Source organism: Myxocyprinus asiaticus, chromosome 32, assembly GCF_019703515.2.
Source record: "Myxocyprinus asiaticus isolate MX2 ecotype Aquarium Trade chromosome 32, UBuf_Myxa_2, whole genome shotgun sequence".
NCBI lineage: Eukaryota > Metazoa > Chordata > Actinopteri > Cypriniformes > Catostomidae > Myxocyprinus > Myxocyprinus asiaticus.
Window position 1 is genome coordinate 44,890,934 of NC_059375.1, and position 24,883 is coordinate 44,915,816.

The 24,883-nt window shown below is 37.9% G+C and overlaps 1 protein-coding gene across 2 annotated transcripts; it reads left to right on the forward strand.

Moving 5' to 3' along the window:
• Positions 1-235: 235 nt before the first annotated feature.
• Positions 236-23,540, forward strand: LOC127423527 (carbohydrate sulfotransferase 3-like). Of its 2 annotated transcripts, none has more exons than XM_051667912.1 (4): positions 236-483; positions 1,159-1,242; positions 11,077-11,236; positions 21,244-23,540. In XM_051667912.1, exons 3-4 carry the CDS (start codon positions 11,157-11,159, stop codon positions 22,487-22,489), a joined length of 1,326 nt encoding a protein of 441 aa, XP_051523872.1. In that variant the 5' UTR covers positions 236-483; positions 1,159-1,242; positions 11,077-11,156; the 3' UTR covers positions 22,490-23,540. The 2 variants fall into 2 exon arrangements, with proteins under 2 accessions (XP_051523872.1, XP_051523873.1); XM_051667913.1 differs by having other exon boundaries at positions 1,164-1,242.
• The last annotated feature ends 1,343 nt before the right edge of the window (positions 23,541-24,883 follow it).

The following is a 24,883-nucleotide window of genomic DNA, read 5'->3' on the forward strand; positions in this document are numbered from 1 at the left end:
ACACAGCCCGTTAAAGTATAAAATAATCTTTCTGAATATGTCATTTTTCACGAATTATTTGTTTAAGGCTTCTGTCATGCTTGTGTATATTCATTATATTGAGTCGTGGCGTATATTCATTAGATTGAGTCGTGAGTTCTATATGTCCGTATGTTGTAGCAGAGAGTCGCAGTGTGATGATGTCATCGGAGTTTATGTGACGCGATCCTCTCTCTCTCAGGAGTCAGAGGCGCTCACTGCGCTGGATGAGAGTCGCATCGTTTCTCGACAAGCATTTAGGATATTTATTGAGCTGCAGTTTATATACTACATTTGGAAGTTTCTGTCCATTTCCGACACATTTCAGACTTTGTATATTTTTTTTTGTATATATATATTTTATATTTTTTTATGTCTTACAATTCCGAATGATGGATTGATTGTTGGATTTTACACATCGTGAACGGGGTTTTTTCTGTGATGATTTGTCGAGGAAACACAATGGTACAGTATGATTACAGCAGACGTTATATTATGTTTATTACATTTGACAGTGTGACTTTACAAATATCATGAATGACTCGCCGTGTTTTAAGTGTAAATCATCGACTGTTATAAATACATTGTTTTGAATTAATGTGACACTCGTCTGTGATGATAAAACATCTGTGTCTCATCTGTGATTTCATTTCCACACAGAGCATAAAGATAATACAATCTTATTATTAAACTGTGTTATAAGCGATGATGGACTCAAAAACAGAATAGAAATGAGTTAATTTGGAGGATGTCCTCACACATTTAAATGCTCTAAAGATTTGTTGAAATGAGTCTGAAGTGGATCATGTTTTAGGGAATCTTCATGATTTTATTCGTGTGTTTGCTCGATTCTCTCGAGTGTTTGTGTGGAATGTCGCACTCGTGTGTGATCAGAGATTCAGCAGTAAATCATTCATACATGATGATCATAAATAATCTTTTACATTAAACATTATGATTGAAAACACAATATTATGTTAATATTTGTTTTCTGCTAATTACTGTCCTGAAACGGAGATTTCTGCTTGTATTTGATAGCTTTGGCTCAATATAATTGGGCAACATGCTTGTTTTGTATTGATTCGAATTTTAATGGATCAAATTAGATTCAGAAACGCTTTGTGTAATTTTATTTGATAGTACAGCTTCTGATGAGAACAAAATCTTGAAGTTTGAAGAGATGAGCAGAAGTGGAAGAGAGTGACAGCACACTTCACTAATGAGGTAAATAGATGTTAGTGTTTTTGTCTTGATGTTGTAAAAGTTTTTTGAGTCTGATTTGCAGCTCACATTAACAGAGCAAGACTAAACTTGTTCTCTAACCTCCTTCTCTTCCAGACTTGTACCTTACTGTGTAATTATCGGCCACAAGCCGACTGTTACAGGCTCAGAAATATCTCTCGTTCTTCCTGTCTCATCCCAGATAGCACAAGTACATCTCAGAGATGTCTGTTTAAAGGGACAGTTCACCCAAAAATGAAAGTTCTCTCATTTACTCCCCCTCATGTCATCCCAGATGTGTTTGACTTTCTTTCTTTTGCAGAACACAAATGAAGATTTTTAGAAGAATATTTCAGCTCTGTAGGTCCATACAATGCAAGTGAATGGTGACCAGAACTCCAAAAGCTCCAAAAAGCACATAAAGTCAGCATAAAAGTAATCCATAAGACTCCAGTAGTTTAATCCATGTCTTCAGAAGAGATCCAGTTGGTTTTAGGTGAGAACAGACCAAAATATAACTTCTTTTCACTGCACATCTTGCCATTGCAGTCTCTATGCACGATCATGATTTCAAGCTCGATTACACTTCTTAGTGCTTGACACATGAGCACAGTACTAGATGGCGCTATAGGAAGTGTAATCGAGCTTGAAATCATGATTGCCAAGGAGACTGCTGTCAAGATGTACAGTTAAAAATAAGTTATATTATGGTCTGTTCTCACCCAAAACCAATTGGGTCACTTCTAAAGACATGGATTAAACCACTGGAGTCTTATGGATTACTTTTATGCTGCATTTATGTGCTTTTTGGAGTGCTGGTCACCATTCACCTGCATTGTATGGACCTACAGACTTTTTTTTTTTTTTTACAGTCTAAAAATATGGTGATAAAAAATCTGCAACTATTTGACAGGATTAGAATTAAGCTTTAGTTTAGACAGGGTGGAGTTAGTTAGTTTTAGGGTTAAGCATTGTAATAGTTCATTTGAAACAAATATTGAGGGTGGAGAATGAAGGGCAATTTTTCTCTTTCCTAGTATCAGTTGGCATAAATAACCACTTTTGCTATAAAGTTTTGGTCTTGGTTGATTTTTATGAATGTTTAATAGCAGCTTATTAAGCTTAATATCCATCAGATCTGTTTAAACATACAACACATCAAACACATTTAAATTACATATTGTTCATGAGAGAAAGTACTCTGTGCCTGATGTACATCACCAAGACATTTATTTGATGTGTGTTTACATCTGGAAGATGTATTTTTAAGACTGTTTGTTCACCTGAAATACATCTATAAGACGTTTGCTGTCTCTCTGCTGTCAATAAGACATTCAACAGATGCCTTTGAGATGTTTATGAATCAGAATGTGTGTCAGTCTTAGATGTTTAGCAGATGTTAATTAGAACGTGATGTTTTTTTTATACGTGTGCTCTCTGGGTTCAGAACGCGTTTGATCTCCACTCAGAAATATGAATGAAGTTCTTATAATTAAATTAAGATCATCAGAGCATCACATTTACTTCAGATAACAGACTACAGATGGTTTGAACAGTCTGAATGTAGAAGTGTTGATGCAATGTGTCTCAGATGTTGTGATCTGTGCTGCCAAACCTCTTTTTTTACCAGTATAATTGTACATTTATTTAATTTATGGGCAGACACATGAAATGTTAAAACATTTGCAAGAAGTAGATGAGTGTATTTTTGAATGTCTGGTTAATTCACATGTAAACGCATGCTCGCTTAGTTTGTGTAATAAAGATTGTTTTAAAGTTGAGGAGATGTTTTCAGTCTTGCTGTATAGTGACAGTCTCAGTGTGTCTGTTTGCAGTTTCAGCTCTTTGAAAAACAGATTTACTGAGTAAATGTTATTTCTTAAAGTCTTTTTTCTTTTATGAAAAGGAATTGTTCACACCCATTTATGTGAGGCAATAGTGAACTTGTGTACTTATGGTGCACTCTGTATGTTTTTTTTTTTGTATTAGTAGTTAAACTTTTAAACACAAATTAATAGTATAAATACAATAGTACTTTCGAAAAATAGGTTTTAAATGATGTCCACTCACATGAGATGAAAGCTTTACTAATATCAGTCTTTCATTAATGAGTGTCATCATGTTGAAATCACATGACCAGCCGAATATTGCTTGCTTTCTGTCAGTAATCGCTTGTATTTGGATGCTTTTATTAGCGTAAATAAATGAATCATGGCTGACTGTGAATAGTTTTGCAACAACATCGGTAACTGAGAATTTCTGATTTTGCTTGATGCTGCTTTTATGAAACATTAACATCAGTATTATAATACGAACTGAACCCTTTCTGAGTGTTGTTCAGTTTGATCAAGAAACTGCACACCTGTATTAATCATATTAATCTGTGATTACAATAATGGTTAAAGTTTTTGTGTTGGTAATACAAATTTGTTTATTATTATTATTTCTTTATATTTTAGTTTAAAGAAACTGGACTTGCTTCTCTTTTTGCTGAAAGACATGAAATCACTGGGACGAATAGGAAATGTTTTAAGCTCTAATTGCTAATAATTAAAGTCCTACATCCTCTTTATAACTTAAATCATACAACCCAACATCTTCTATTTGAGTTTTTTATTGTACATGTACAGTGTGTGATAATTAATGATGTTTGCTAAGTCAAGAATCATTATTATTATTTTTTTTATATTAACAATTTTTATTGATTCCATTCAACAAATTAAATAAACATCGCAGAAAATGCGGAATCAAATTTTGTACAATTAAACCCTTCCCCCCGAACACCCCCACCCGACACAAACACTCACCCCAGTGGTCATAAATATAAAAATAAAAAAAAAACACGCACACACAATAAATAAATAAATAAATAAAAAGCATATTTTCAAAAAAACAATCAAATTGCACACACACATTTAAAACTAAAGATCCCTCTCCACTACCCCTCCCTGAAAGCCTTCCAAAAAGGCCAAATATCTGCCCCATTTCCTATCAAATAACCCCAGATTTCCCAGCCTTCTATACATCCCTTCCTCAAAGGCCGCCACCCTCCCCATCTCCGAGCACCACTCATGAAATGAGGGCGCTCCAACCGACCTCCAACCCCTTAAAATAACCTGTCTGGCGATCAAGACGTTCGTTAGGACCCAACTCTTTATGTGCCGATTTTCAACGTCGATGACCACCCCATCGCCCAAAATACAGAGTCTGGGGCAAAGTGAAAGCCGAATGCCCAATACATCACATATAAGACTCTGAACTTTCAACCAGAACTCCTGGATCTCAACACACCCCCAAAAGACATGAGTTATGTCTCCAACCTCTGATTGACATCGCCAGCAGGTGAATGTGTCTTTAAGACCAAGCCTATATAATCTAGAGGGGTCCAATAAAATCGATGTAAAATCTTAAATTGCATAAGGTGAACCCTTGCATCTCTAGATGCAGACTTGACATTTTTTAGGATCCTAGCCCACACCCCCTCCTCCAGTGTCAAGTTTAGATTTTCTCCCATAATTTTTTGAGAGAATTCAAAGTTCCATCCCCCAGACTCTGAATTAGCAGGGAGTAATACACTGATGCCTCATGACCCTTCCCAAAAGCACCAATCACCACTCCCAGAGTATCTGCCGCACTAGGGGGGTGTGTGCCACTCCCAAAAACAGTGCAGAGTAGGTGGCGCAGCTGTAAATACTTATAAAACTGAGATCTGGGAATGCCAAAATGTTTAACCAAATTTTCAAAAGGTGTCAATATAGGTCACCAAGTGTAGTAACCCCCCTCACAATCCACTCTGACCAGCAGAAAGGGGACTTATTAATACATAGTTTAGGGTTCAGCCATATGCTCGAGGCTACGTTTAAATAAATATCAGAATTAAACACTCTGGACACTTTTGTCCATATCGAGTGCAAATGCGAGATAACGGGGTGCAACTTAACCTCTCCGGCTAGTTTAATCGAAAGACTTTGCAGTGGCGAGATAGGGGCAAGAACTTCCTTTGCAATAAAAAAACCAGGGAGGGGCTCTCTCAGGTGGAAGCGACCATTGAGCCAAATGTCTAAGACCGAATGCATAATAATACAACAAAATCTTGGGTAGGCCTAGTCCACCTTTGTCAATTGGCCTATGTAACTTATTGAAATGTAATTTGAGACGCTTACCATTCCAAATGAAGGACTTCGCTATGCTATCAAATTGCTTGAAATAAGAGAGGGGGACATCTACAGGGAGAGACTGCAGTAAGTAATTGAATTTTGGAATACAATTCATTTTAATAACATTAACCTTCCCAATCATCGATAAATGTAATGAAGCCCACCTGTCCACATCGCTCGAAAACCGTTTTATTAAGGGGTCAAAATTAACTCTAACTAAATCACACAAATTTGCTGGAAATAAAATACCCAAATACTTAATGCCCTGTTTGGCCACTGGAAAGCACCCGGCTGGAAAGCCGTTACTGGACAGTACGCTGTCAGAGCCAAAGCTTCAGATTTAGACCAATTGACTCTATATCCTGAAAACTTAGAAAAGGATTTAATAATTCTTAGGAGGCAAGGCATATATCTACTGGGGTCAGAGACAAATAATAAAATATCATCTGCGTAAAGCAAAAGCTTATGCGCCACACCTCCCGGCATCACCCCTGGAAAATCATCCTCCTTTCTTATCGCGGCTGCTAATGGTTCCAGGGCAAGACAGAACAATAATGGGGAAAGAGGGCAACCCTGCCAGGTGCCCCTATCCAGAGTAAAATAATCTGAAATTAGTCCATTTGTTTGTACCGCTGCTACAGGGTATCTATAAAGTAACTTAATCCAACAAATAAAAGCATTCCTGAACCCATACATTTCCATAACCTTAAAAAGATAATCCCATTCTACAATATCAAAAGCCTTTTCAGCATCAAGTGAGATGGCAGCGACCGGAGATTGATCATTCGCTACTGACCACATGATATTGATGAAACGCCTAATGTTATCAGAAGAGCTACGGCCCCGAATAAACCCCACCTGATCTATATGTATAAGAGATGTCATAACTTTTCTTAATCGATTAGCTAATATTTTTGAAAAATGTTTTACACCTAACTGGATCAAGGAAATTGGACGGTAACTTTTACACTCGCTTGGATCTTTGTCCTTTTTAAGAATCAGACTGATCTGGGCTTGTGTCATGGTTGGAGGACGCTTTCCATTCTTTATTGATTCAGTATAAACTTCTAACAAAAGTGGAGTCAGTTCTGTAGCATAAGATTTGAAAAACTCAGCAGCAAAGCCGTCAGGCCCTGGAGCCTTGCCTGTAGGTAAGGACTTAATTACCTCGTCAAGCTCCTCCAATATTATCTCAGAATCAAGAGAATTTTTTGCTCAGTCGTCAGTTTAGGAAGATCTAATGGTTCCACAAAGTTTCTAATATCTTCATCAGCAGATGAAGACGTGGAACTATAAAGATCAAGATAGAATTCTTTAAAAGCATTATTAATATCAATGGCCGAGGTAAATATTTCACCACCAGCAGATTTCACTGAGGGATTGGTATAAAAAGACTCTCTCTGCTTTATATATCTAGCCAAAAGTTTTCCTGCTTTGTCCCCTGACTCAAAGTATGACTGTCTTGCCCTGAATAACCAAAACTCCACCTTCCGTGACAAAATAGCATTATATCTGTATTTCAATCTAGTCAATTCTCTGAGGCCATCAGATGACAAATGGCGCTTCGGCTCTGCTTCGACATTTTTAATATTTCCTTCCAACTCCAGGAGTTCTTGTGCTTTGGATTTTTTGGTGAATGAGGCATACTGTATGATCTGACCCCTAAGAACCACCTTAAGTGCCTCCCAAGCCACACCCACAGTGGATACCGAGGACCAGATGGTCTCCATATAAACATTGATTTCAGTCTTTAGCATTTGTTGGAAATCAGGATTTTGCAAAAGGGATACATTAAGGCGCCAACTATATGATTTCTTTTTCTCTATATGTGGCAACACCTCTTAACTCACCAGGGCGTGATCTGAGACTAAGATATTTCCAACTGAGCAATCCACAACAGATGAAATGAGGGACTTATAATAAATCTATTCTAGAATAAATCTTATGGACTGATGAAAACAATTTATAGTCCCTACCAGATGGGTTCAAAAGTCTCCAAATATCTGTAAGACCAAGATTTTTACACATCCTGTGAATTTTTACACATCCATTGTTGCTCTAGGGGGCTTACACACTTTTGCTTCACTATGATCAAGGACTGAGTCCATCAAAAGATTAAAGTCTCCTCCCAATATTATATCATGAGGGGTGCCAGCGGCTTGCAGCATCCCTTCAAGATCTATAAAAATGCCCTGATCATCAGCGTTAGGTGCGTAAATATTAGCCAAAATCAGACTTTGCCCCTGAATTTCAACTAAAACTATAATGACTCTTCCTAATTTATCTTTAAACTGTTTGAGACATTTGAATTGTAGATGTTTATTAATCAATATAATGACTCCCCTGATCTTACTTGAGCCAGCACTAAAGAAAACATGTCCACCCCATATCTTCCCCAATTTATCTGCTTCCTGCGGAGAAAGGTGTGTTTCTTGAAGAAACACTATATCATATTTCTTATGTTTAAGAAAAGAAATAACCTTCCTTCTTTTTATGGGGTGCTCCAACCCATTTACATTCCATGTGGAGAGAGATAGTACACTTATATTAACAACTGACATATTGATATAATAAAAAGAAATGTGTGTAAAAAATTTAAAAACAAAATTATACAGACCACATTCCCCATTAGTGAAACAAACAAACAGAAAAAAGAAAAACGTGCGCATTAACCCCGCGCACGAGAGCACCAACCGGCGACAATCCCTCTAAACTCAAAAGGTCCATGAACGCCCACGAGCCACACGACAACTTTGCCATCGGATTGCACAATTTTGCCTCACAAATTTGTGAAGCAAAATTACATAACAGAAAATACTTTGTAAAATAACCCCCAGCCAAAAGGAAGAATGAACACAAGGAACATGTAGATTAATTCACAGAACTGTTTTAAAGGTGTGATCTTCCACAAAACAAATTTCAGCTGATATAAAACCATTCAGTTTCACAGATAGACAAACAAATGTTCATTGAACCAGCTGTTATGAGTTCAGCGGATGACGTAATCATTCCAATGTCCCGTAAACGGATCAAGCTCCAGCCACTAGGCAGAGCCAACACAAAAAAAAAACAAAACCAACATCCCGGTTCCCCGGATGGTCAAGTCAATTCACTCAGAGGCCGCATAAAAGTATATACCATGACTTACTTAATCCGTCAACTTTATAAAAGACATCCTTTGTGTGAGCATATAGATATTTTGTGATCATCCATGGTGTCCACTCTCAATCTGTCCGGGAAATTCCATGCAAACGTAATCTTCTGTCAATGCAAAAGCTTCTTTAAGGAAAAGTGTTATTCACAAAACAATCTCCAGCCGGTCAGCGGAGCCAACGCAAAAAGCAAAAAGAAACCAAAATGACGCCCAGCTTCCTCAAAAGCCAGAGTAAGTACAGCGAGTCGACCCACTCACATGAGAAACATCCAATGGTTTACTCACCCATTGATTCAATAAAAGACATTGCCTGATTGGGACATGTAAATACTTTCCGACCGTCCTTCGTTTATATTCTCAGTTTGGCCGGGAACATCAATGCAAAAGTAATCTTTTGCTGATGCAAGAGTTTCTTGCATTCCCTGAAACGATCGCATTTCTCTCTTGTCGAACTCGCAAAGTCCGGGAACAAGAAAATATTATGGTTCTTCCAAGAAAGCTTTCCTTTGCTCCTCACCTGGCGCAACATGAGATCTTTATCAGATGATCTCAGAAATCTGGGCAGAATCGATCTGGGCCTGTCTCCCTCAGCAGATCTCTGAGCAGGGACTCTGTGAGCTCGCTCGATTTCCAGCTTGTGGCCTGTTATGTCGAGCAGACTCGGGAAAAACTTGTCTAGGAATTTCACCATATCTCTGCCCTCTTCATGCTCAGGAATTCCAACAATTCTGACGTTATTCCTTCGGCTTCTATTCTCAAGATCTTCAAGCTTTTCAAGAATACGTTCCAGATAACAGGATAATTCCCTCTCCGAAGACTCCAAATAGTTGAGCATCTGACACTCTTGTAACTAACTCAGAGAATTTTATTTCCATCTCCGTAATCGATCGACGTATTACAGCGAGATCCTCCAAGTCAGCAAGAACCTTCGTCATCATCACCGATATGTTGGACAACTGACGCTGGATCTCCTCTTCCGCCGCGCCATCTAAATCGAGTCCCCGGTCTGTAGGCCTGTCGGGGCTTTCATCCTGAACACATAAGTGTCTTTTAATGTCTCCAGAGCCCGATGATTTTGACTTCTTTGCCATGCTTTACCTCAAAGAGCAAATGTGTAACTGGGTGTATTGAATTTCACCAGATTATAACATAAGAATAATTAAAAATTTAGCAAAGTGTGCAGAGCTCGTCGTTCACACGTCTGCTTTTTGCACGATGTCACGTGACCTCCCCGTCAAGAATCATCATTATTATTATTATTATATACTGATTCTTCCAGACAAAAGATTGCCGTGTTAGTCGTCCTGAAGCGTTATTTGTGCTTAGAATTAAAATTAAAGTACATTTGGGAGAAATGTTGCACACATTTTTTTTTGTGCTTTCCCTTTTTAGCTCTTCATCCTAATGCAGTAACACACTGATGTAATGACTGATGTATGTCATCATGAAATCAAAGACACTGCTCTCGAAATCCCAATGCAAATGTACACAGGAGTCTCATGTTAATCCCCGGTGTAAACACTGATTTGGATCACCCAAAACTGATCTTAGAGTGCTTTCACACAAGCACTTTCAGTGCGCACCCGGGATCAAAATGACATCAAAGTTCAGTTCGTTTGGATGATGTGAACACTGAAAAAATGAAGGTATGGTTCATGTGAACTCTGGTATGGTTCACTGCTGATATGAACACAATCATACTAAATTGTGGAAGTGAACCACTTCTGATGATGTATAATTAGTGTCTTTGCAGGCTCCTGATTACACTTATAATGGTATAATGCATTTCTTATACCTGCTAGTGTCCAAATAAATCTTCTTCAGAGAGCAGCTTATATTCTTCACATCACTTGCAATGCATTTACAAGCTTATGGCAGACAAACGCTAATATTCATAACATCATTGCACATTCAATGCATCTGTAGAAGACAAACGTAAGAGTCCTTCTGTGCTTGTAAAGATCTGCTGGTAAATGAAAAGAGTTGTGTAATTTAAAACACAGTGAAGCTGATGTCTTCCATAGTAGCCGCTTGTGGTCATGTTGATGACATAATCGGACCGCGGTTCAGACCCAGATAATATGATGTGAACAGACACCAGCGGGGGCAGTGGGAGGGAGGAGGAAATGAAATCAGGTTCAGTCCAAACAATTGAACAAAGTCTGAAAGCACTCTTAATATCAGGTGTAAAAAGGGCCAAAGGGTTTGGGCTTTTTTGACTTGATCCAGTAAGAAAAAACCAAGAACATCTTGGTTTTGAGATTTGCACTGTTTGCACTGTTAAAATTGTTTTTTTGTTTTTTTGCATTTGACAGTCACTTGAGCATCATGAAGAGATTTAATAAGAGCATGAAAGAAAAGAAACCTGTCAGAATATGAACTTACACACAGAACATGAGATCTTTTGACAGAACAGCACATCAACTGACAGTGAGGCAGAAATAATCATGAGAACAGACAACTGAATTCAAGAAACTTGTGTTATAACTGTGTGTGACTCATGTCGTTTGTGTGTGTTTTTTTCAGAATCAATTCAAAGGAAAGAAAATGTACTAATGGTTTGAATGAGCGACTGATACATCTGCTGAACACGATCACACTCAAGAATGCGTATTAAATACACAGTTTCTGTCATCTTTATCGTGGCTCTGGTCATCATAGAAAAGGAAAACAACATTATTTCAAAGTAAGTGTCTCTCTTACCTTCCTCCTGGATGTGATTCATTTATTAGAGCCCAAGCACTGAAAGTGCGGAGGCCTTGTTGTTCTTCTAAGGATTATTATTATTATTTCAAGGTTTTCGATTCTTTTGGGGTACTTAACGTGTGAAAAATCTTGAAATTTTGCACACACATCAGAGTCGTTGGACATTAGGGCTGGGCAAAGTTGCAGGGGCAGGGGGTTATGTCTCTGTAGCGCCCCCTTGAAGATAGGTATGTAACGGGGTCTGTGTAGCACCCCCATTTTCACCTACAGTCACCAAACTTGGTACATATATAGTTCTCACCAAGCCGGACAACTTTCATAATTATAGTCATTAGCTCTGCCCAACAGGAAGTTGGCCATTTTTGATTTTTTGAATATTACAGTCTTTGAACTTTTAAATACTCCTCCTAGAGGATTTATGTGACTAGCACCAAATGTGTGCAACATCATGCCAAGACACTGTAGACGCTAAATTGCAAATGGATTTTTTACATTTTGAACGGTGTCGCCATGGCAAAACAATAAATTTATGGCAAAAAATGGAAAACAGGAAGTGTCTCATATCTTCTGTGTGATTTAGATGAAAATTGAGATATATGTTTAGTATTGGGGGCTAATCAGATCGATTTGACTATTTTGGGTCTTCGGTCATAGCACCACCACCTGGCAGAAGGAAGATTTGCTCTTACAACAGACCTTAAAATAGTCCTCTTATATTTACTCATATTGCTTCAAATTTGTTTAGAATAATGTCAAATGCCAAATGCATGCGTCCAACTTGCATTGTTTTTCGAAAGCCACCGGGTGGAAATGGACCAGTTGTGCTTGGGCCCATCATCGCTGCTTGCAGCAATATTTCATTTTGGTAATTTAGCCTAGTGGAGTGTTGTTACAGTATTATTAAAATGATGTCTCACAAAGTACTTGGGTGTATTTGACTCATAAATGTAGTGAAGTTTTCATTGTGGGAGAGATTAAGAAGTCAAGTCATTTTAATTTGTATATTGTTTTTTACAATACACACCGTTTTAAAGCAGCTTTACAGAAAATTATACTTTAATGTCATTAAGTCCTCAGTTTCATTGACAACTGTCATTAAAAATCATGCATGAATGTTTTTGTTTTTAATCCCTAGTGAGCAAGTTATAAGTGACTGTGGCAAGAAACAAAAAAACCAAAGAAATAAACCAGTTCTCCTCTGACTTTGTAGTATGAACATAATGCCAGTATTAGTTAGCTACTGGTAATACAAGTAATTTATTAATTGGGTAGATTAAATCATGCAACATGTTTTGTTAGTCAAGGGTTAGAACTGAATTAAACTGTAAAATAAATGATAAAGGGTGGGTTGCACCAATAAGGATTAAATTAAGCAGAGTTTAGAGTTAATCCAGTTTGTTGACCCAAGTTTTATTTTAATCTGAGTTATGTTGTGCACCATTTAATTATATATATAGTTTAACAGATATTAACATTTTAATCTATGATTAAAAGCTTCAACTGTGATTAATTTTGTCCGCCATGATGAATTCTGAACTCAGCTGTAGATTGTTAATACACAGGGCTGATCAAACAGATTGAGAAAGCCTTAAAATATGTAAACATAATTTAAGAAAAAAGGACAGAAAATATTAAACAAGACACAAGAGGCATAAGTCTCAGATTGACAGGGTTCCCATGTGTCCTGGAAAACCTGGAATTTTGCAATGCAGTTTTCCAGTCATGGGAAAGTCATGGAAATTGGGAAAAATACCTAAATGCCATGGAAAATAATTATTTGTCCTGGAAAATATTTTAATTTGTGTTACATGTGCAAAAACATGGTAATGTTCGGGACACTGGATGGGTGTCAAATACACAAATACATATCGTTTTGTCACTTTTGGCTGCTGTGCATTGTGAAACATCATTCTTGGTTTACTGTCATAATCAAAGCGCTGTCACGTACATTCTCTGCTCACCTGCTGTCATCTCTGCTTTGGTCTGGCTAAATAGTTTAAGTATATGCTTTTATGATTAATGTGATTTTTAAAAATATGATGTTGTGGGATTTTATGGCACCTTAAAACATTTGAGTTGTAATATTTAGATAATGAGTTGTAAACTTACGATAATGATGACGGTTGGAATGCTGCTAAATAAGGCGGAAACATGTCATCACAGTCTGTGAAAAGGGTCCATTAAACCACAGGCTACAATTTAATTAAATATGTAAATATATATATATATATATATATATATATATATATATATATATATATATATATATATATACACACACTGGCGGCCAAAAACAGATTTTGCTGTTTCGGAAGAAAATTGGTACTTTAATTCACCAAAGTGGCATTCAACTGATCACAAAGTATAGTCAGGACATTACTGATGTAAAAAACAGCACCATCACTATTTGAAAAAAGTAATTTTTGATCAAATCTAGACAGCAGTCATCACTCCAACAACTTATCCTTGAGTAATCATGTTAAATTGATCATTTGGTACTAGAAAATCACTTGCCATTATATCAAACACAGCTGAAAGATATTTGGTTCATTAAATGAAGCTTAACATTGTCTTTGTGTGTTTTTTTGAGTTGCCACAGTATGCAATAGACTGGCATGTCTTAAGATCAATATTAGGTCAAAAATGGCAAAAAAGAAACAGATTTCTCTAGAAACTCATCAGTCAATCATTGTTTTGAGGAATGAAGGCTATACAATGCTTGAAATTGCCAAAAAAAACTGAAGATTTCATACAAAGGTGTACACTACAGTCTTCAAAGACAAAGGACAACTGGCTCTAACAAGGACAGAAAGAGATGTGGAAGACCAGATGTACAACTAAACAAGAGGATAAGTACATCAGAGTCTCTAGTTTGAGAAATAGACGCCTCACATGTCCTCAGCTGACAGCTTCATTGAATTCTACCCGCTCAACACCAGTTTCTGTAAATGACAGAGATCAGAGTGCTCTGAAGTGTGCAGCACATACAAACTATATTTATTTAATTAAATCACAGCTTTTGGGGGTTTAATAATCACTGTGGGCCATGAAGTGAACTGCTTATCTAGAGGTGAGAAATTACCATCAAAAACACAAAAGCCAAAATAAAAGCTTGATTTAAATGGATGTGTGAAATGGGGAAAAGACAAAAATATTTTACTACTGTATAGTAATGTAATGTTTACTGTAATTAATAATAATAATAATAACAATTTATTAAAGAAATATATCACATTTGTGATGATCTGTTGTGTAGCACTTCATTTGACAAAAATATCTCCGATGTTGTTTCAGACTTTGTTTTGAGGATTTTGTAAAAGCACTTCATTTGATAAAAAATAATGCAATTTTATGTAAAAAAAAATATATATATATTTAGATAATTTTATTCCATTTGAATAAAATTGTAATGATTTCATTTAATTAGACACCATTTTGATGATTCAATTTAAATAAGCTGTCACATAAGAAAATTCTAAGAAGTTTTTGCTTAAATGTTTGTCACGGAATAGGATGTTTGAAGGAAGGACCCAAGCGCAGATAGGGAACAATGAGTATTTATTTCAGATTAACACTTTTTATTGATTCCAACAAATGAAACAGAAAAGCAAAACATATACAGTATGCACAGAATCAACTTTTAGCCCCCATTATTCTCTTCCCCCCCTCCCAATCCCCAACCCCACACTGACCCCCAACAAACATCCCTGTGGTCAAAGCCAAAGTACACAAAAACAAAAAAAAAAACAAACAAAAAAAAAATAATAATACATATATATATATATATATATATATATATATATATATATATATATATATATATATATATATATAATAATCACACATATTTACACTATAAATCCCTCTCCACTGCCCCTCCCTGAGAACCTTCCAAAAAGGTCAAATAGCTGCCCCATTTCTTATTAAATACCTCCAGGTTGCTTAGCCTTCTATCTGACATCTCCTCAAATGCCGCCACCCTGCCCATCTCTGTGCACCACTCCCGAAATGAGGACGCACCAGCTGACTTCCATCCCCTCAGAATGATCTGTCTACTGATCTTGACACTGGATAGGACCCAATTTCTTATGTATTTATCCCCTATACTAATGACCACCCCATTGCCTAAAATACAGAGTCTAGGGCAAAATGAAATTTGAGTGCCCAATACACACATAAAACTCTGAACCCTCAACCAGAATTCTTGGATCTTAACACACCACCAAACAACATGAGTTGTGCCCCCATCTTCTGATTGGCATCACCAGCAGGTGGGTATGTCTTTAAGACCAAGCCTATAAAATCAAGAGGGGGTCCAATAGAATCGATGTAAAATCTTGAATTGCATAAGGCGCACCCTTGCATCTCTAGAATACTAGCCCACACTCCCTCCTCCAATACCAAGTTTAAATCTTTCTCCCATAATCTCTTGAGAGAAGTTAAAGCTCCGTCCCCCAGATTCTGAATTAGCAGGGGTAATACACTGATGCCTCATGACCTTTTCCAAAAGCAGTAATCACTTCCAGAGTATCTGCCACTTTAGGGGGGTGTATGCTACTCCCAAAAATAGTACAAAGCAGGTGGTGCAGCTGTAAATACCTAAAGAATTGAGACTTGGGAATCCCAAAATGTTGAACCAAATTTTCAAAGGATCTCAACACTCCACTCTCATATAGGTCACTGAGCATATTAACCTCCCTCACAATCCACTCTCTCCAGCAGAAAGGGGACTTATTAATACATAACTTTGGGTTCAGCCATATGCTCGAAGCAACATTTAAATAAATGTCTGAATTAAACACTGGACACTTTTGTCCATACCGCGTCCAAATGCGAGATAACGGGGTGTAACTTAACTTCACCGATTAGTTTGATAGAAAGGCTTTGCAATGGCAAAATAGGGGCAAGAACTTCCTGTTCAATACAAAACCAGGGAGGGGCTGTATCAGGTGGAAGCGACCAGTGAGCCAAATGTCTGAGACCGAATGCATAATAATAAAACAAAAGCTTGGGTAGGCCTACCCCACCTATAATTCTACCTACCCCACTCTATAACTCTAGCTAAATCACACAGATTTGCTGGGAATAAAATACCCTAATACTTAATGCCCTGTTTGGGCCACTGGAAGGCTCCTGGCTGAAAAGCCGTTATCCAGCAGTACACTGTCAGAGCCAAAGCTTCAGATTTAGACCAATTGACTCTGTATTCCTAGAATTTAGAAAAGGAATTAATAATTCTATGGAGGCAAGGCATAGATCTAATAGGGTCGGAGATGAATAATAAAATATTATCTGCGTAAAGCAAAAGCTTATGCGCCACACCTCCCGCCACCACTCCTGGAAAATCATCCTCCTTTCTTATCGCGGATGCTAATGGTTCCAGGGCAAGACAGAACAATAATGGGGAAAGAGGACAACCCTGCCAGGTGCCCCTATCCAGAGTAAAATAATCTGAAATTAATCCATTTGTTTGTACCGCTGCTACCGGGTGTCTATAAAGTAACTTAATCCAACAAATAAAAGTATTCCCGAACCCATACATTTCCAAAATCTTAAAAATATAATCCCATTCTACCATATCAAATGCCTTTTCGGTGTCAAGTGAGATGGCAGCGACCAGAGTCTGATCATTCGCCACGGACCACATGATATTGATGAGACACCTAATGATATCAGAAGAGCTACGTCCCCGAATAAACCCCACCTGATCTATATGTATAAGAGATGTTATAACTTTACTTAATTGGTTAGCTAAAATTTTTGACAATATTTTAATGTCTAGCTAGATCAGGGAAATTAGATGGTAACTCTTGCACTCGCTTGGATCTTTGTCCTTTTTAAGAATCAGACTGATCCGGGCTTGTGTCATGGTTGGCGGAAGCTTTCCATTCTTGAATGATTCTGTATAAATTTCTAGAAAATGTTGAGCCAGTTCTGTAGCATAAGATTTAAAAAAGTCAGCGGCAAAGCCATCTAGCCCCGGAGCCTTGCCTGTAGTTAAGGCCTTAATTACCTCGCCAAGCTCCTCCAAGGTTATCTCAGAATCTAGAGATTTTCTTTTTTTGCTCAGCCGACAGTTTAGGAAGTTCTAATGGTTCCACAGAGTTTCTAATATCCTCTTCAGTAGACGAAGATACGGAACTATAAAGATCAAGATAGAATTCTTTAGAAGCATTATTAATATCAATGGCAGAGGTAAATATTTCACCACCAGCAGATTTCACTGAGGGAATAGTAGAAAAAGACTCTCTCTGCTTTATATATCTAGCCAAAAGCTTCCTTGCTTTGTCCCCCGACTGAAAGTATGACTGTCTTGCCCTGAATAACCAAAACTCCACCTTCTGTGACAAAATAGCATTATATCTGTATTTCAATCGGGTCAATTCTCTTAGGCCATTAGACGACATTCAGTGTTTCAGCTCTGCCTCGGTACTTTTAATATTCCCTTCCAATTCCACGAGTTCTTGTGCTTTGGATTTTTTAGTGAATGCGGCATACTGTATGATCCAGCCCGTAAGAACCACCTTAAGTGCCTCCCAAGCCATGCCCACAAAGGATACTGAGGACCAGTTGGTCTCCATATAGACATTAATTTCAGCCTTTAACATTTGTTGGAATTCAGGATTTTGCAAAAGGGATACATTAAAGCACCAACTATATCCATATGTGGCAACACACCAGGGCCTGATCTGAGACTAAAATGTTTCCAATTGAGCAATCAACAACAGATGAAATGAGGGACTTAGATATAAAAAAAAAATCTATTCTAGAATAAATCTTATGGACTGATGAAAAAAATGTATAGTCCCTCCCAGATGTGTTCAGAAGTCTCCAAATATCTGTAAGACCAAGATTTTTACACATCTGGTGAAGCATCAATGTTGCTCTAGGGGGCTTGCACACTTTTGCTTCACTATAGTCAAGGACCGAGTCCATCAGAAGATTAAAGTCTCCTCCCAATATTATATCATAATCGTCAACGTTAGATGCATAAATATTAGCCAAAATAAGACTTTGCCCCTGAATTTCAGCTAAAACTCTTCCTAATTTATCTTTAATCTGTTTGAGACATTTGAATTGTAGATGTTTACTTATCAGCGTAATGACTCCCCTGCTCTTACTCGAGCCAGCACTATAAAAAAAATGCCCTCCCAATATCCTCCCAAATTTTTCGGCTTCCTGCGGAGAAAGATGAGTTTCTTGAAGAAACACTATATCATATTTCTTACGCTTAAGAAGAGAAATAACCTTCCTTCTTTTTTATGGGGTGCCCCAATCCCTTCACATTCCACGTTGAGAGACTCATATTGACATTTGACATTTTGACATATATGAAAAAATAGATTGTGTGTCAAAAACAAGATTATAAATGTCACATATTCCGTTTTTGTGCTTAGAATTGTATTTTTGTTTAGTTCCCCATTCCTGTTTCCTGTTAGTTTTATAGTCCTTTGAAGTTTCCTTTCATTATTGGTTTTCCCCTGATTGTTTTCCCCAGGTGCTCTTCATTCCCTTGTTTGCCCTTATGTATTTAAGCCCTTGTTTCCCCTGGTTTCTTGGTCAGTATTCACATGTGTTGCCTGGTTCTCTGTGTTTTGTTTCCTTTTATTCTGAGTTACTTTGTTCATCTTTGTTTCAGTAAAAGCTGCATTTAGATTCTCACTCCTCGTCTGCCTTGTCACAGTAAAGACCACATTCCAACATTAGTGCAACAATCAGAACTCGAACATCCCCAGAACCAAACAAACATAAAAAGAAAATGTGCGCATAAACTCCGCACATGACAGCGCCAACTGGCGTCTGTCCATCCAATCTCAAACATTCCATGCATGCCCACGAGAACCACCGCGACAACTTTGCCGTCAGATTGCTCAAGTCCGGTGTTTCTATAAAAAGTTTCTCAAAAAATTTTGAGTTACACAGCAAAATATAATTTATAAAACAAACTCCAGCCAATAGGCGGAATAAGCACAAAGAGCTTGTAGATTCATCCATAAAACTGTCCTGAAGGTGTGTTACTCTACAAAATAAACTCCAGCCGCTAGGCGGAACAGCACAAAAAGAATGTTCAGATTCCTCAAACAGTCAAATGAATGTCCAGTGAGCCGGTCCACTCTGCCGCAACATGGGGGCAACAAATGACTTAATCACTCCAATGTCTTTGCAAGAAATACTCCAAAAAATAAACTCCAGCTGCTAGGCGGAACCAGCGCACAAAAAAAGCATGCAGAATCCTCAACAGTCAAACGAACGTCCAGTGAGCCGGTCCACTCGGCTGCAACATGAGTACGACTTACTCACTCCACTGACTTTATGAAGGACATCGCTTGCTGTGGGCATGTGAATGTTTTATGGCCATCCTTAGAATCTATTCTCAATTTGGCCATGAATATCAGTGCAAAAGCGACCTTGATGTAAAAGTTTCTTCCATTCCTTGAATCGATCACGTTTTTCTCTTGTTGAATTTGCAAAGTCTAGGAACAAGAAAAGGCTGTGGTTCTTCCAAGAAAGTTTTCCTTCATTCCTCTCATCGCGTAACACAAGACCTTTATTGGATGATCTCAGAAATTTGGCCCTAATTGATCGGGGCCTGTCTCCCTCAGTGGATCGCCGAACAGAAACCCTGTGAGCATGCTCAATTTCCAGCTTATGGCCTGCTATGTCGAGCAGATTCGGAAAGAGCCCATCCAGGAATTTCACCGTATCCTGTCCCTCTGCTTCCTCAGGGATTCCGATGATACTGACATTATTCCGCTGGTTACGGTTCTCCATGTCCTCCAACTTCTCTCAGACACTCTCCAAATCCACCTTGGTCACTAGTGGATTATCAGATAATTCCCTTTCCGATGACTCCAGATAATCGATCCATTTCTAGACATCCCCCATTCTTGTAACCACATCAGTGAACTTCGCCTCCATGGCAGTGATCGATTGACGTATCACAGCAAGATCCTCCAAGTCAGCAACGACCTTCGTTAGCATTGCTGACATTTTCAGCATCTCTCGCCGCATTTCCCACATCTCCCCGAATAAATCGACTCCCAGGTTTGCGGCCTGCTCGGGGGTGTCAGCTTGAGAAGTAAGTGTCTTTTAATGTCTCCAGAGCCTGAGAGTTTTGAATTCTTTGACATATTGTCCTCCTAGAACAGTTATGGAATAGAGTGTATCGAATCTCACCGGTTTATGTCATTAAAAGTATTAAAACTAGCAAAGTGCCCACAGCTCGCCATTCACAAATCAATCACTGAAACATCAGCACCAGCTTGAATAAGAAATTACATATATATTATGTGTGTGTACACGCATATAAAATACTGATAATTCACCATTGTTGATAATTCACTGTTGCACAGAAAGTCAACGTGATAAAGTATATATTTGTATGAATATAGTACTCATTTCTTTTGTAATACACAAAGAAATAGATATCCTGTGAAAGTAAACTTAAATAGATATGAAGTAATTATAAAAAATATAATTTATGGAAGTGCAAAAAAACAAAAAAAAAACAAAAACAAAAACAAACAAAACAAACAAAAAAAAAAAAACACTCTTACATACCTATGGTCTCTAATTACCCTATACACTTTTGGTACTTAAACCATTATACATTTATTTATGTATTTATTTTTCAATTTAACCCTAACCTAACCCTAACCTTACTTTAGAGATGTGGGCATAACTCCAAAAAATGGATGAGGTACAGGGGGTGGAATGAGTTCCCGGGTCTCTAAAGCCCCGAGGTATGCGTTTAAGGGTTAATGTCCATCCCACACTGACTGCAGGAGTGCAGGTAGATACAGGGTCCTTTGCTGTCTGGCTGGTAAAAGCTTTAGTTGGCAGTAATCTATTATTTATGTATTTTATTTTCAGGACTCTGTTTTTATTCCACACATAAGAGATTGTGACTACTAGCTTAATCTTCTCTTTATGTAACTGTTTGTGTGGGTCTGTCATCATGTTCTTCATTTCCTCTTTCTCTTTCAGGGTGTCTGATAAACTGACCCTAAAGCTGACCCCTCTGACCCCTGTGCTGCTGCCCAGCGCATCTATGTTCACCTTTCAGGAGCACAATGTGTCTGTGTCCATTTTCAGTCAGATGGACATGTTGCCCTATGAACACGTGAAACCTCATCTGAAGAACTTCAATCAGTTCAGCCGGGAAAGTGTGTCACCCACGTCTACCTCAGGAGGATGTAAACACATCCTGCTATTAGCTACGACTCGCACCGGTTCCTCGTTTGTGGGCGAATTCTTTAACCAGCAGGGATCAAATATGTTTTACCTGTTTGAGCCACTGTGGCATGTGGAACGCATGTTAACGGTTGAGACGGGAGGGACAAATGCTTCAGTGGCGGGGCCGGCGTATCGTGATGTTCTGCGTCAGCTGTTCCTCTGTGACTTTTCCCTGCTCGAGCGCTTCATCGAACCACCGCCGCAGCATCATGTCACCGCCTCGCTCTTCCGACGCGAATCTAGCCTATCACTTTGCGAAGATCCAGTCTGCACGCCGTTTGTTAAAAAAGTATTTGAGCGCTACCACTGTCGCACGCGCCGCTGTGGGCCACTCAATCTGACACTTGCATCTCAGTCCTGTGCGCAGAAGCAGCATCGCGCGATCAAGTCCGTCCGTGTGCGGCAGTTAGAGACGCTGCGGCCATTGGCTGAAGACCCCCGACTGGACATGAAATTCATCCAGCTGGTCAGAGATCCTCGTGCTGTGCTCGCCTCGCGTATGGTCGCCTTTTCTAGCAAGTACAAGAACTGGAAAAGGTGGGCCATGGACGGAGATGTTCCAGTGGAGGATGATGAAGTGAGGAAGCTCAGAGGAAACTGCGATAACATACGCATGTCTGCTGAGATCGGACTGAAGCAGCCAGCGTGGCTTCAAGGGCGCTACCTGCTAGTACGCTACGAGGACATAGCACGATTCCCCATGCGCAAAGCTGCTGAGATGTATGAATTCACAGGCATTCCCTTCACTGCGAAGGTGGAAAAGTGGATCTTAAAAAATACTCAGGCATCAAAGGAAGTGAGTGGAGTTTATTCCACTCAGAAAAACTCATCTGAACAGGTGGAGAAATGGAGGTTTAGCATTCCTTTCAAACTGGTTCAACTGGTGGAGAAAGTTTGCGGTCCCACCATGACTCTGTTTGGATACAAGTTTGCAGCGAACGAAGAGATGTTGACTGATAAATCAATAAGTTTGATTGAAGAGAAAACATTCTTATGATTATAAACTGACTTTATGAAAAAGCATACATATACATTTTGAAAGAATGCTGAGATTGTAACATGACTGAAACATTATTTTAAAGACTGTAAAATCTTCCATTGCTTGAAAAGCAGATATTAATTGTTGTCTTGAGAGGTGGCCAGTAAGTCAATATTGATGTCCCAAAGTTAATTTCCTTTGAGAAAAAATATTTAGTGCAGTTAGTAAATATAATGGATTTGTGAGATGTGGGATGGAAGCAGGTGTTTGAAGTATTTTCAGCTGTGTGTGTGAGTGTGTATGTGTGTGTGTGTGTGTCTGTTTTGGGGGGAAGTGTCTCCTGTGTTAACAGATGTTTCTTTTGCTCTGTGTGTTTAGACATTCTTACTGCAGCTGGTTTGCAGTAATGTATAATCGTAATTCTTACATCAGCCTGGTGAGATATTAGAAGACCAAAAGAATTGAAAACAACATTCATGCAATACTTTACCTTACAAAAATATTCCTGATCAATTGCATCATATCGTCTGTTTTCAAATGCACACAGATTTAAAATACTGATTTATATAAAAATGGATCTTTGTCAGAGAAAAGTAAAAATGTATAATTTTCATGCTAGTTCAATATAAGAAGAATCTGAAATCTCTTGATGTCAAAGCAAATAATAACCAGATAGTTTTTCAGAGGGTATTCAAGTAATTACAGCATGAGTGTATAAAGCCATAAAAGCTGGAATTACAATGAAATGTGGAAAACTAATTCATGTACTATCCATGAGCAGAATCTGTTTATAGTTGATCATTTCCTGAACTGATTTTTTTAGGAAAATTTGTGAAATGTTGTTAAACGGAGCGGAGAGTGGAAAACTACACTCTCATTGGTAGCTGAAATACTAATCAATTTAAATACAAATATTTAACGAACATTCAAGATGTGTAGATCTTTATGAATTATGAACATGCAAGATCTGCAAGGTTCCATGTGAAGAAAAAGTTTTTCAGTGCTGTTGCTAAATATCAATGGGTAACACTTTACAATAAGTTTCCATTTGTTAACATTAGTTAATGCATCAGGTATCATGAACAAACAATTAACAATATAGTGTTTACATCATTTATTAATCTTTGTTAATGTTAGTTATTCGAATACTGTTCATTGTTAATTCATGTTAGTTCATAGTGCATTAACTAACGTTAACATATACAACTTTTGATTTTAAAAATGTATTACTATGTTGAAATTAACATTAACTAAGATTAATAAATGTTTAACAAGTATTGTTCATTGTTAATTCATGTTAACTCATTCTGTTAACTAATGTTAATGAATAGAACCTTATTATAAAGGATTACAGATCCATGGATGCAAAGAAAAGAAATCAGCAATTAGTAATTAGTGTACAGTCCAGGAATATACAGTGACTGCAACGATGGCTCAGAGATATGAATCAGTGTGGCATCTCTCTGACTAAATGCTCTTTTTGTTTTCTTTGGTCTCTTGGTCTCATTCACATCATGTGCTAGTACTTACAGTACATTTTTCTGCCTTCGAGGAAGAACCTGTTTGCCGGAGCAGCGGATAATCAGCTGTTGTGTTTATTGAAGTGCTATTTAGAGCACCAGTGAAACTCTAACATGCTCATTTACTCAGAACCCCTCCTGTATGTGGTAGAAAATGGTTTATTCAAACTGACCCCACCCTTCTTCCCACACACACAGCGAGAGCTTTCAGACGCATGACTCCTTGCATGCATTCACTTAACTCAAGTGCAAACAATTATGCTTCATGCATAGAAATGCAAGCTTGAACCAAACACACACTATCTGAAACAGCCTTTGATAAGATCTATTTAAAATAAAGTATGAATCTATTTGCACAAATATATTGAAACTTCATGAGATTTTAAAAAGCCACATGGTTTATGTGGGTTGTGTGCAGAGGGTGGAGCATGTATATGGTCAAAGCAAATATAGAAAATCTCAACCACTTTCCACAGACTCACAAGCCCCTTTTTTCCTAACAAGTGAAATGAGGCCGTTAAAGGAATAATTCACTCAAAAATTTTAATTGTTTCAATATTCAAACTAATCCGTTTTACATTCTTTTTTCCATGGAACACAAAATTAAATAAATAATAATACAAAAATCTTCATATCTTTTCACCATATAATAAAAGTTTATGGTGTCATTAACAGCCACAAATTAACTGTGACAATATACACAAGAATACTAATCCCCCACCCCTCCTTTTACAGGAGTGCAGATTTTCCCGCAAGCTAAAACAAGTAGTTTTTGTAGTTTTAACCAGGGACTAAAAATGGTACAAGGAATGAAAACAAAAACCAAAAACTAACTAGATGTTTTGCAGAACGTTACTGAAAATGGGAACAAAATAATTTGCAATTGTTCCGG